Genomic DNA, 14,378 nt, shown 5'->3' on the forward strand with positions numbered 1-14,378 from the left:
GGTTATGGTATTGTACCATCATGTCTAAAAATCTTCTTAACCAAGTTCAAATTTCTGAGGCCCTTTGAAGTTCTTCGACTCAATATATGTATCTGTTGCTCTGCTTTACTTTGATCGACTATACCTACGGTGCAGTCAGTCATAATTGAAAAATTTCGAAGAAAGGTCCCAATTCTGAAGGGTTAAAGCAAGACTGATCACCCCTCACTCCAGGGGTCTCCCTCTCCTCGCTTCACTTCCTTCTACATAAAAGCGCAAGTTGCTCCGTACCAATCATTTCAATACATCCTCCCCACTGCGATATGTGGTACAATAAGCAATAAGGAATTTGGACCCCAGGATCGTCAATTCATTGAATGAAGACATAATAAATAAACTTCTTGGGGTAGAGGCATTAAACGATGCTGCTCAAATGAAATCATATTACGATGAAGACTTGATAATATTTTGGCACCTGGTATTAAGTACATTACAAATGGCGCAAATTGCAGTGGGGACAACATTTGTTGTTTATATGATGTAGGTTTTACTTCTAAAACTGCGTTCCTTTGATTAACACAAATAGTAAGTTGTCAACTCTCAGATCTGAGGTTTGCGCCCTCCGTTATCCAACAGAAAATCTACTTTGGGTTCTTCTAGTTCGTTTTTAATAGTTTCTCATGATTGGCCGTCTTGACAAATTCGTTCCGGACCTCCCAAGAAAGTCGGTTTCAAAAATAGCGTCTCTAATCAGAGCGGGATCAATATCTTGTGGTGTCAAGCACTGATGAGGCTTTGATTTCCGTGGCCAAAAATCAAGCCTCATCCAGCTTAATAGGATTGTTCAAGGGAGGGGATGGAGTTCTTTGATACTTTTCCTAGCCATCTCATTTGTTGACCCTCTAGAACTAACGACTAGAATGTATTGAGAGAGTGCTTTGAACTTTTCAATGGCTTCCTTGTCAGCAATTTATTGAGGACTTTGATGATAGGACTCGCTTGGAACTGTTCAGGAAAGGTTGGATAGGCACTCTCAAATAACATTTTTTTTTTTCCTTTTCAGGTAAGTCTTATTAGATTCGCAGTTTCGGCCATCGATTTTGTAATCATCCAATTACAGCTGGGGTATGTTCAATAGGGAGCAATAAACATGGCATTCATGCATTTTGACGCTCAAAAACATATGTCTTACGTACATTATTGAATGCCGGATAGTCGTTCCTCTTCAGGAGTTCCTGATCAAGAACAATGAAAGAATGCGCAGAATTCCCTCACCTCAGACAAAGCAATGAAGTGATTGTTCAGAAGAAATGTTCACATGTACGTACGTACGTCTGGAATAAGGTTATATGTGTTCAAGTCATTTCTCATTCATGCATGACAATCGCGCTTCGATATACAAAGATTCTCAAGTGCTATTCACACAGCTGCAGGAAACTGGGACCCTCGATTTTTCTTTAAAAAAAAAATGTCTGCTCTTCCACATATGCTCAAAAATAGGTGCTTTAACAATGCATTTTAGTGAATCCATAACCGTTTTAAGCCGTCACCAAACGAAAGCAGACATCAAAACTAGGCATGTCTACAAAAGTTAGGTCAAAGGGTCGATGCCAATTTTGGCCGAAGTTTTAAGACATTCGGTTTTTTTTTATTGTTTTCGCCTTGACACCTTCAATGACCGAAGTTAGATTTGAGAGAGAGAAAAAGAATCCATCAACATCTAGAATAATTCCTTTGCTTTTTGGGAAAAAGTAGGCTGACACAGTTTGAAGAGATTTGGGACTAGATCATTGTTTCATTTGACGATTCCATTACTATTCCATCTTGAGATTGTAAAAATCTTGTTAAAACCCTTCAAGGCAAGAAGAGCACTTTCCGCTGGAGAGTTCATCCATGACGATTTATGATCCCATCTTAGGGCAACAGTTCTTCCAATAGTACCTGATGCATTTTCAAAACAGGCAACTTTAAATGATTTGGGAATCTCAGTGCAATGGCTTCAGGCAGGATCCAACCAGTTTCTGTCTCTTTCGCGCTCTCAGAGAGACTGTTAGAGTTGCTAGATCCATTAAAGAGTCATGGCTCATATCATGGCTCTTCTTGGGCGTCTCTTTGCTTTTCTTGATTAATGTTGGCGTTGCATCGTGTTTTTATGAGTTTGAAGAAAAAGGACGGTTCGTCTGGCCTATGTTAATTCATTAGGTTCATTTGGGTGATTATTCAAGTTGTCGAGGGCCGGGGTGCAGACTTCGTTTTCAACCACAGGCGTTTGGTCTATCTTGAAGGCCTTCAAAAAATACCTTCATGAGATATCCAGTCTTGAACAAGTTTCCTTTCTTTCTTACTTAATGGGCTCTGATAATCTGCGTTGATCGGAAGATGAGGTAGAGATGACGTCTTCCACTGCTCGAAGTTTATCATTCGTTTCAAGGCTAAGGGGCATTTTTCTGGGAGGTTTCTGACTTGAATGAGTGCGTGGGATTGAGGCTCCGTTTCTGAGACACCACTCTATTTTGAGCCAAACCAAGCAACACAGCCTGTCCAAGCGTTTCTGTGTCTATCTGACTACTCCCTGAGTTGAAGGGCTTGTCATTGTCAAGCCTCAGTCTTGAGTCACTGTAGAATTTGGAAGATAATTGTGAATAATTACACTGCTGTGGTTTACTCCATGTACGAGCGTATGAAGGAGGGGCCTCCGTCTAGGAGTTGCTTCCTTTAGAAAATTCTCAAACCAGAATAGCGCAATTGCATCCAGATTCGATTTTTGTAGTCGAACGATGTTATGCAACACCGGCCTCTTTAAAAGCCACCGTCTTTGTTTAAGGCCAATGATGAAAATGATTTTGCTGGCACATTTGGCTTATTCCACTTCGATATATTCGAAGGTATCTTTAGTTGATGTGTCAAACTATTTTTTTTAACTTGAACAAGTTATTCTTCATTGCTCTAGAACCAGAAATATTGTCAAGACAAGCATATAATAATGACAAAGCCCTCTACCATTCCACTACTGAAACAATAATTGATGTAATTTGCCATAAGGGCAAAAAAAGTCTATACCAAAGAAAAGAATGACAAATATCAGACTAGTTCAACATCAACTATTTCACCATGTTAAAACTCAAATTCAATCCATGTGGTCCTGGCACACAAGATTCTTATCCTGAACCTTGAAGAATAGTCGAACAAACCATCATTGGGGCAAAAACAAGGTATTCCAAAAACTCAAGTTCAATTTAACCCCACTTGAACTACAGACAAGATTTTTTTGCTCTTCTGCACTACAATTTGTAGAGAGCTCAGTAAAACTTTATGGGAGCAATCGAGTCGGGACCTTTTTCAGGAGACCTTATAAGACCTGTCAAGACATTCTCACCAATTTCAGAAGGGTTCTGTAATTGGTGTGTTGGCTTGAAACCATCTGAAGAGGTCCAGAAACCCACTCAGGAAGCCATTAGTATTCATAACAGAAGTAAGTATCACCCGCTTCTGCACTGACGGGATTCACCAAAACCCATTAGGTTGGAGGATCTCGATTGATTTTCCGGCTAGCTAGGTGGACAAGTACGGTCGGTGATTTACTTAACAATCCTCGTTCAATCTTGTTGACGGAGTTGCCTCCGTTTACTTTACTTCGAAATTCTTGACTTGCGTGAAATTCGAGACGCAGCACTTGAACAACAAACGTACCTTCAATATCTCGCGCTTCAGAGAGAAAAGGCGTTATCATCGTCGAGCAACGAATGGACGAAGGAGTTTTTTGGCTTTGTTTCCAGCACTTTGTATAATTTTCTCGTTTTTGTACACCTCTAATATCTGGGGTCTGTAGACTATTGTGCGACTCGACTGCTTTAGTTCATGATAGATCAAGCTATGTGTTCTATAATAAAGGTTTCACGACCACACCAACAACCCACATATCATGCTGAGTTCGTCACCGACAAAACAGTCCCAGATCGGTCTCCCATGTATCCAGTTTTTGCTGAGGTATTTCCTCCAAAGAAATTGGAAACACTGACTTTTCTGACAACTTAAATCCTCAATACCAATGAGAAATGAATATCCAGGATTTGAGTGGGACTGTGTTGGCTTTCGTGCCGCGACATCGTGGGTTGAGAATGCGCTTCCAGGTCTAACAGCCGAATGATTTGTCAAGACGGATTGGATTGCTTTCAGGTTCTCTGTCATAGATATCGGAGAGACGAGGGGATTCGAAAATGGAGAGCCGTAACAACTAATGAGGATAACATTGATGTAAGCCCTCAACAGATCAGACCTCTTTTGGTGTTTAGCGTGATTTCTCGAAAGAGCTCTCTGACTTGAAGCTTGATAAGAAGAGCCAACAGAACCCTTTGCCATATTTGGCATTCCTTTCAAAAAGAGATAAAGGCTCTTTTTTCGTCTTTCAATCCGCCAGGATTATCGGCTCAACACAAACTCGGTGAATCTTGCTTCTCGAGAAGGTAATGAATGGATGGCTTCAAGCACTTCGTACTTGGAAGACCAGCCCAAAATTGTCAGCTTCGAGTCGAGCAGTAATATTGAGGAGATCTCAGACTTAAATTCAAGCCATCGTCGCTCATACGAGAGAGGAAGTCTCTAATTGAGTCTAATCATAGGCTGAGAAATCAATTTCAAGATCTCCTTCGGTATAATCACACATTCATTTCCAAGGTCTCCACGAGTCCATGACCTATTCGAAGATGGACCCTCGGCAACAAAAGCAATTTTCGACTTCTGTTGTGAGCCCTGAGTGAAGGTGTCTTTCTATCAAAAGCGATCAAAAATAACATGCACCAGTTCTTGGAGGGAAGATGATAATAACAGTATGCGTATATTACCAAAGTACGTGTGGGTGGGCATTGTTGTCATGCTCAAATTATTCAACGTATTAGTCTTTACCTGAGTTCGGGGATGCAACGGGCCATGGGTTTACCTTCATCTTGGTCGACCAAGTCTTGCATTTGTCGCACTTGAGCTCGATAAGCATTGTGCCTTTTCAAGATCTCGTCCACCAGCACGGGATCAGCGAGACCTCGTCCAGAGGGCACTTTGTTCGGACATTGGAGTCCCACACCACAATAACGACACACCGTATGGAAATCACCTCCATACGGTGCATCACAGTATTTCTTCTGTAGATTCCTATCACAAACATTCCGCGTTGGTAAACCAAAGCAAAGCAATGGCAACAACACTAAGATTAACACTCGGAGTCTGGGTTTCATCGTCTCTGACTATTTGAGGGCACTTACCAGCCCCTCAAACCCCAAAGCCCATCCAATCTGGTGAATTTCTTGTTTAGTGGTTATCCTCTATGATTGACAGGTGATGTCGGAGTGTTGTTTTGATTCGGTCATTCGGATGATTCAGTTTAAGGACTGGGGACTTGCGTCAAAGGGATTTGTTTGCTCGCTCCCCCGTTGATTCTAGTGTGAGCTCAGTGGTTACCCACAAGGGACCATTCTTGCACCCTATTGAAGTGTGAAATTAATGGTCACCTTCCTTGAGTGACACCTCAATTGGAAGCCACTAGATTTCTGAGCTTCGATCGCTTTGTAGGTAAATGTGCAATTTTGTCAAGGAGGTCCTGCTTGAATTGGTTCTCACATTCACTCACCGATTAGATCACNTCACATTCATTCACCGATTAGATCACTAACTCACTCTCTCACTGAATTCTGAGTTCCAAAGCCTTGCTGAAGAATACACGCTTTTTGCACCATCCTCAGTCTCTTGAGTCTATTGAAGATATGACGGCTATGATTGTTGCCTTTCGTGCCGACGACGACGTCGAATAAGACAACGTTGACTTCAGCTCCGTCCTCACCGCAAACCAACGTCGCTCACCAAGATGACGATGAAGAACATCTTCCACAACCACCACACGAGATCTACCAAATATCGAACCTAGTCAGTTGGAGGCGGCGTGTTGCGAAATTACTAAGAGATAAGTTGACCCCGTGCAAATCTAGCGGGCATAGTCATCTTCAACCGGCTACAATACCAGGAGATCCCAGAGACAGCCCAAGCTTTGAAAGATCTCTGTGGATGTGGCGAGATTTATTGTTGTGAGCTATGATGATAACGTCGGCTCACAATGCAACTTAGAGACCGGAATCATAAACAAAGCATGTCGGGTTTTGTTGCTTGGGTAGGAGGTAACTAACTGAAGTTAAGACCTAAGTAGAAAGCAGATTAACAGCATAAAAATCCGACTTCTAATCATCTCGTTTAATAACGGTTGTAGCGATTCTTTGCAACGGGTGTCAATCTTCTTGGCGCTTGTTACCAAAAAAGGAAGGTCATAAAATGAGGTGGAAAACAAACTGGCGGACATTGAACTGATGTTTTCTTTCAATATTGCAATTCAACCAGGAAGACGCAAACCATCTAGTGATGGATGTAACCGGTTGTTTTAATACGTCTCCCCAGCTTCTTGTCCCGTTTAACCCTTCAAAAGAATATTCAAATTATCCTTTCAACGTCTGGTTGGTGCCAACTCACCCACGATTTAAAGCTCCAACTAAACGCTAACTAGCGAGAATATGCGCCCTGAAATGGCGCCCTGAAATGGTGCCCTGATCTTGCGCCAAAAAACGAGCCTCAAATATGCAACAACAATGCTGTCCACTCGCAAATTGGGCTTCTCTGCATAGGCCTTGAGCTTTAAGACCACTAAAGAAAAGCAACCAAGAGCTCCCAGGAGGTCTTCTTGTACTTTTGTGATCATAAAAAACGTCCCTAAGAGCTTCTTGACTTCTTTTTCTAATTGCCCAAAAGATTCCCTAAGACCTACTAGTGTACATGTACTAGAGACATCGAAAACGAAGGGTAAAACTCTTCCTACTCATTACGTGTAATTTTGGACTGTTTTTTTAAGAGCTGTTGCACACAATGAAGGAATTCATTACTATGTCTTTCGACCCATTCCTACAAAACCCTAAAAGGACTCCCCAATTATTCCAAAACGATTATCTCTTCGTACACTCAAGCCACAGCTACATACTTCCTTAGTGTAGAAACTTCTGCATGACCCTTATTTGTACCCACTACATCGGACCCTGAAAATCGAAGAGTAGTTCATCAAAAGAAAGCTCTTTGACGAAAATGTCGCTTTTGCTTGAGGCAATAGTTTCAGTTGTCGATGAACCCAATTAATCTCGTCTTGCAGCCGTTGTCTTTGTCTCCTTCGTCGTCGAACCATCCCGATTGGCAGAACCGTCAATCTTGATTTTCAGTTTGCATGCTATCAACAGACGAGCCTTTGCCAATCTAGACGCACCTTTCATTGGCAGAATACCAACAACATATCTTCTTGCAATTTCGCCTCCAACTGACTGACTGAGTGGCTGACTGACTATTGAAGGAAGTGCGGAGTTGGGCTTTGATGTTGGGGACCTTTTTTATCGAGAACTTCTCGGTTTGGCTTGGTTCGAGGTCTGAGAACATCAAATCATTTGTAGTCTTGGCATTACCAGAATGGTTGTTGGTTTTTGGGTGGTTTGTGGAGCATCAAGATGCCTCGGAGAGTGGGCTCTTATCTCTGTTATGTGGGAGCCTTCTGGAATGTAAAAAGGTAAAGATAAGCGGTTGCTGACATTAACCCACCCCACTTTGTTGCCCGCTCGGCCTCAAAACAATAACTTGACGTTGCCACGGATTTGGAGAGCAGAGAAAAGTTGTTTCCTGACACATACTGCCAAAAAAACGAAATCGACTTCAATCTGATCGGGAACAGTTTCAAACCAGTTTTGATCCCTGCTTGGATAAAGATCCTGTCAAGGCAAGGACGGAACACACCCGATTTCAATTCTTGTTAGCCTATGAGGTAGGTATAGCCAATCTTTTGGGTTGGGTTGGCGGTAGCCTCTGAGACCTGATTGACAGTATTCTCATTGGATTCGTCACGTCTAGAAGAGGCAACAACCTTTCCCTCACCCCAAACTTGTGGATGATTTGCCAATCTACGGGGTTCGCAATTTCTCATTTCATGACCTCTTCTGGCCCAAATGAGGAAATAATTTGCCTTGACACAGTTTTCGAGCCACCGAGTTGTTCAAGTGAATGTGATGGTGGAGTTTCTTGAACACTTCCCAGGCTCCTTCGATGTATTTAAGACCTCTCTCTAATGATGCCAAGGGATTCAATCCTATGCGAACAATCGAGTTTAAAAATCCATACTTCCCTTGGCACTCAGTCATACATTCACATCACGATGCAATCTTATCTCTGAATCCGGTATGAGGTTACTATTTCCGCGTTAAAATTGGAGATAATCTATATAGACTTGATTTTTCTAAGAAACTTTTTGTGTGCGTTTGAATGTTATATCCCTTAGAACCTATGGGACTAAAAACAGTGATGAGCTTCATTTAAAAGGCCATCTTTCAGTTTCTGTCTTTGGAATCACGCAGAGTTAACTTTTTGGCGCTGGGGCATTTTCAAATTAAGTTTTTGAGCGGAAGTAAGTGCCAAATTGGTTCTTCGAACGTTTCGAAAAAAAGATTCTGCCTATGGGTTTGTGTAGGTAAAATACGAGTTTGAATCGTCCTGTTTCTGTCAATAACATCGACATAGAAACTAGAAATGATTCATTTTTTCCTCATTGTGTTAAGCAGAGCTCCTTTTTTGGCTATTTTTAGCATATAAAACTCATCTTTCAAATTTGAACGGGCGCGTCCGTTGATTTTGAATTTGAAGATTTCATGGTGGGATTAAAGTGTCATGTTTTAATACCTTACAGCGGGAGGGGGATTTCCCCACGAAAATGTTCATTATGGAGATCAAGGTTGCATAAATTTTCCCCATGCCAAGAATGTCCTTGTCCGTCTATTTGGTCGAGGGTGGCCGATTTCGTGTTGGGCACTCGGTAAAATCTTCCATTGAGCAATTTCGAAATTAACGTTTGAGAAATAATGAACGTTTCTTGCATAATCCCCATTCGTAAGAAAATGGCTTCGAGAATTATGAACCCGAGTCAAGACGACGATAAGAAACGGAATTGCTTGCCAGATCGAGACAGAAATTGCCTTGCATGGGTCGAAATAGGCTTTTACGAGACACATTGTTTCATGCTTAAAACATTTTTTGTCATCCAAAACTGGTTTGAGCTTGAGTTTACATGGGTTTTAGGAGTGCATGACATTTCAGCTTGACAACATTCACTTGGACATTTCCTTTGGTTCAACGTTTTCTTCAATGGGGTTTTTGAACTGTGGGCGGGTGTTGTTGGTTTTGGGTGGGAGTGTCAAGTGGCGATTCATTTGAATGATAAACCATTATCTGAGTGCAACGCGTTGCTTGTTTGGTCGGATAGATTGTTTTTAGGTCAACCCTTTTGGAATCGAATCGTTAGCCATTAGGCCCACGTGGGATTGATTGTTGTCTGTTGAAGACAATTGCATTTGCTCAATTGAATGATTGGTCTGAATGGTAGAATTCGCCGATTTCCGGCTAGTTCGTCTTGCTTTTTTCTTTTGTTTCATGTAATCTGGTCAGCAACTTAATTTTAGGTGAGAATATGTCTCAAATAGTTCTCACGCGTGTTTGCTCATCAACAATTTTGAGATGGTCAAGAAAAAGAGCACCTTAGCAGGCAATAAACATATTTGAGGACGGCATTATTAGTGTTTTTGTCGTCTCATTGAACTTTCACACACTCACTTGATAAGGTTACATAATCGTTTGCAGATTTGCTTTTTCTATGTCACGCCATACTTTATCGTCCCCCGGAATGAATCTTACCTCAACCATCAAGCATTGGTGCGAAACACACTTCCACTAGACACTGTCACTCCAACACTAATAAATCAATCGCTGTATTGGTAGAAAAAAAGGTAGACAGCAATTTTGGCAACACATCTTTTTGGGTCACAATTCTCACCGTGCATGCCAGAGCTCTGCTCACGCCAAGCGCTCAAAATTAACTTATGATGGTTCTCGCCTTCTTGGGTGATGCCGGATCATCATCATCATCTTCCATGCTACCACCGGGATCGCGCTTCTTTTCTTGGCAACACTCGCCAAACCAGCTTAAACAGACAACCATAAAGAACAGCGTTGCCATTTTGGCTACATTATGAGTCCTCTTTTTCTTAAGCTAATTTCATTTCGCTTTAGCCAATTAGTCATCAGAGGCTCATGACAATTTGTCACATTTCGATGGGACCGATTTAAACTTGTAAAACATGTTATACAACGATGGCACTTATAGCTGTGAAACCATGGCTTCATTGAGGTTTAGCATCACTGCTCTGTTGGTTTGCATTTTCGGGCTTGGAATGAAACGAGAAGGTAGCGGCGCAATGATCGTGGACTTTGTTGCAGGGACGAAATGCGGAGCCGAGCTTCACGTCGACGATTCAAGTTCGAACTTAAGTTTTGGCGATGAACGCTTCCCAACCAGTCACTCGTCGCATGAACCACGCAAGTACACACACGCACATTAGGAGTGAGGGCAGCACCCTGGTGTGCTCAGCTAGGTACCCCTGGCCTAGGCCTATTGCCAATCTGACATTCCTTGGCAACTTGGGGCCTGCTCGATTCGTTTAAGAGGCCATCCTGTATTGGTCCAAGAGTGGGTATCGTCGAAGTGAACCCAAACTCAATTAATTCATGCTTGATGCAAGCTTTTCAGAGACGGACGGGAAGATTGGTTTATGAGCAGGCAATTTGGAGTATTCGTGAGACGTAGCAGTCTATTTAAGCTGCTTCCTTCGGTCTAATTTGGGTCCCAATGTGACAACCAAATGGTCGCATGGTTCTTTTCTGGGGATTTCAACGCAGGTAGTCCCTAATGAGCATGGGAAAACTTATACTCCCAAGAACAATAGGGTTAGGTTCAAGGTGTTCTCCCAATCTGTGGTGGTCAAACAAGTAGCGACAAAGGTGGTCAACGAATCATGGTTTTGGGAAAGCGACAATTTCATGTCCAATCACGGGTTTGAATCGACTTCAGAGACGGCATCAATCGGCACTTTGGATGATGGGAGAGGAAACGAAAATCGATGTTCAACTGCATTGGGAACAAAATCAGCCATACGTATGACGTGCTAGATGAGCCTGCTCTCTGACATTAAACAGCATGACTTTAAGTGGGCAATGCAATCTAAAGACGATATGTCAATAAAGCAATTCTCGTATCCCGTCTAGATGCTCCGAGTATTCTCTTTTCCAGGTTCGACGTTAGTTGCTTTATTGTGTATCATCCATCCTCTTTGGCAACACCAAACGAGAATAGTGTACAACCAGTTTCCGTGTAAGGAACTCGAATTGGTGGTTAAATCGGAAACATTATTCTAACCAAAATCCGTTAGCATGGCAATGTCGCTAGCCGAGAATGAATTGGTGCCTTGGGGATTGTTTGCATGTTCTTTTAACAACCTCCAGAGAAACAAGAGACTTCTCCATTCGGTGTTATCGTGCTTTGCCGCCACAGTCCGTCCCAGGCGTTTCAGAAGATGGCTTGGAAATGCCAAATCTATCATCCATAACTCGAGGGCTGACGTCAAAACTTTTGTACAAGTCTATACTTTTATGATGCTTCCTTTCGATAAGGCGTTTACTATTTAAAGGATCTCAAAATATAACATTTCAAACACATTGAAAAAATACATGAATTATAACTAAAGCATGATTTGTATGAAATAACCAACCACATTAGCAATAGGTCTGAAAAATCGCCGTCAAAACAGCTCCAGATCGAGACGAAAGATCGCCTTTGAGCCACCGTGCAGTCAGTGGCCAGAATACGAATGGCTTGCCTGTCAAGATTGAAGCTTGTTTCATGCCTGTTGTTCGTAGAGCACGCATACCAACGCTGAGGAAGAGCACAGAAATTTACGATTCGCAATGCCCATGAATTTGATTCCAGACGCCAAATTTGGGAAAATTGGACAATTCGCCCCCCAAACCAACATTAGCCCAAGTCATCTTCATTGGGACCTTAGAAATAGGCTCTTCTTAGAAAATGGATGCGGGTGTTTGCTATTTGTGTAGTGGAAAATGGCCTGTCTTTTGGTCAGCGACCCGAGATGATGAACATTAAATTTTTAATAGGAGCAATAAACCCGTCTTACCTATACCAGTGAAATTAAGCAACCCGTTGATGGTGTTGCCTGTGCCAAAATCTGCGAAGAAATGCCTTTGGGCGCTGTTTCGAGAGAAAAAAAAACGTTCGTCCATTCCAAATTGCTTTTGTTGTATTCACATTGGCCACATAGGGTTGTAAAGCCGTCTGGTTTCAAATAATTAATACCAACCCATGGCAGACCTTTGTTCCGATCATTACGTCGATCAATGAAGCCATTTAAGCCGGACATTTGTCTCGAACACGAGTCTACCTCAAGTGTGAACAATATGTCCTTGAGCGAATTATTCTCGAACCCAACCTTCCTCATTCAAATAAGATGGAGCTCAGGCACGTTACCTGTAATAGGAACTACGACCTCGTGCCTGTACGTAAGTGCCAAGAGATCCGATGCTAACGACGTGTACAAGAGATCTTCGATGTTCTATCAGTTGCTGGTCTAGATTTCCTTCCCAAGCGGAAATGCAGATCCAGTATGTTTGGCTGAACTTATCCTCGGGTATCTGTGTAGCGGATATCCAATGTTTGGATTCGATTCTCAAGACGTCATCCAACCTAAAAGAGCTGAAATCTTGTCGGAGCCTAAACAAGAAATACTGATAATCAAGTCACAACTCCTGTTAAAGAGCGCCCCTGTTTCGAGATTATTGGCAGGAACAGACCGGTTATTAGGTCTCGAGTGATAAATGTTGGCTTTCGAGATGCTCTGGCAACTAATTGTTCTTAATGATGCTTACTCCTAAGTTGGCAGGCCAAGGGGCAGAATCTACAATAATCCATAAAATCCCGATCTTCCACGACCGAACAAGATCATCAACCAAGGACCGCCCCATCGGCATGTTGCCTTTATGTACTACGTACAGTAGATGGGTCGGTCGACTTGGCTTGTAGTAAGTAAGCAAGCGTTTACACAAAGCAAGCAACTTCTCCCTTCAAATCGGGGTTGTCCAAAGAGCGATGTGATAAGGATCGGAATCTTGACATTTCGACCACCGCAGCCGTGGACTAACTAGAAGACTTTTGGGTCCATCTTTTGATATCAAAGGAATCCTCTTCCTTGTTCGGCTCAAATTAAGCCCGTCACTGAGGTGATCTCCAGATCCACAGATAGCTCCAGTGCAGATGAGATCATCTGGGCCAGAATTACAATCATCAAGTGTATCGGTGAATCATCATTTTGGTGGTTATAAAAGGTCAAAATTGGCGAACAAGTCTCATCATGTTAGTATGCACTACATTCTAAAGTGGTTCACTTTCTGACACTTTCCTGGCAAGTTATCTAGAAACCGGATTTCGAGGTCATTAAATCCCAATTTTGAGGAATTTGTCAGCATATAGTAAGCATCTAGCATCGTTTTTGTTCCAGTTTTGAATAAGATGAATCAGGATCATTAAAACGAGAAGGCAACCTATGCGAAGATCATTCGTTTCTCATGAAGAGCACAGAGAAGAAGGGCATCTTTTTTATTTTGTCTGTCCATCCAATCACTTCGAAGTCGTTCGTTTCGCTTGACCTTCCATCCTGTTTGCATGCAATGCAGCCAATGAGTTTGCCAAGAATGCAGTCATACGTCACGCCTCCTATGCGGTTTTTTTGCAATAAAAGCATGGATTGAAATGTCAGTGAAGAACAACGTCAACGTTCCGTTAACGCATTGAACCTCTGGAGTTTTCCTGGTCGAACCAGTTGAACGCCTCCATTCAAGAAGGATTGGTGGATGAAGGCGGCCCTTCTAATCTTCGACCACAATCGTTAATGATGATGACGAGGTCGCTTTTAGGAGGAAACAATGAATTATCTCCTCGTTGATAGGGTTCGAGGAGGTTAGATGAGAGTCCAATTCGCACGGGCACAAGAAGGGATGGGCATTTTTGCTCAAACTGTGCCTCGGTTCGCTCTTCTAACCTTAAATTTGCGATTCAAATTAACTTGTCTTCGGTCTCTCAAAAGCAGATGCGATCTTTCATTTTTGGTTTTAAAACGCACCTTTGGCACCAAACCAAGCTATTGAGACCCAAACATTGAGCCAAAATCCGCCTTAAAACACGGTGTCGTTAAAAGTGTTACCTTGGCAGAGGATTCGTTTGAATAAAGAAAATTGTGTGAAGACTAATATCGAGTTAAGCGTCACTAGCATAAGCAGATCACATCAGAAGATATATTATATAGTTCACGAATTACTACCAAAAACAACCGGGAAAAAAATATCATCCTCAAAGTTGAAAACCAAGCTAAACAAAGCTCGGTCGGGACATTGAAATAACAACCGTCAATGTGCCAATTTCTCATGGACGGCAGGCATGACAC

The 14,378-nt window shown here is 42.2% G+C and overlaps 2 protein-coding genes across 2 annotated transcripts in view; one reads left to right on the top strand and one right to left on the bottom strand.

Moving 5' to 3' along the window:
• LOC131880418 (venom allergen 5-like) overlaps positions 1–5,222 on the bottom strand; it is an 8,758-nt gene extending 3,536 nt beyond the window's left edge. The window contains exon 1 of the mRNA XM_059227054.1: positions 4,882–5,222. Coding sequence (XP_059083037.1) covers positions 4,882–5,207 — 326 coding nt within the window. The 5' untranslated portion in view covers positions 5,208–5,222. The remainder of the gene's footprint in view (positions 1–4,881) is intronic.
• LOC131880417 (uncharacterized) overlaps positions 1–14,378 on the top strand; it is a gene marked incomplete at its 3' end in the record, with an annotated part of 45,475 nt that overhangs the window by 13,400 nt on the left and 17,697 nt on the right.

This window comes from Tigriopus californicus, chromosome 5 (assembly GCF_007210705.1).
Source record: "Tigriopus californicus strain San Diego chromosome 5, Tcal_SD_v2.1, whole genome shotgun sequence".
In the NCBI taxonomy this organism is placed as follows: domain Eukaryota; kingdom Metazoa; phylum Arthropoda; class Copepoda; order Harpacticoida; family Harpacticidae; genus Tigriopus; species Tigriopus californicus.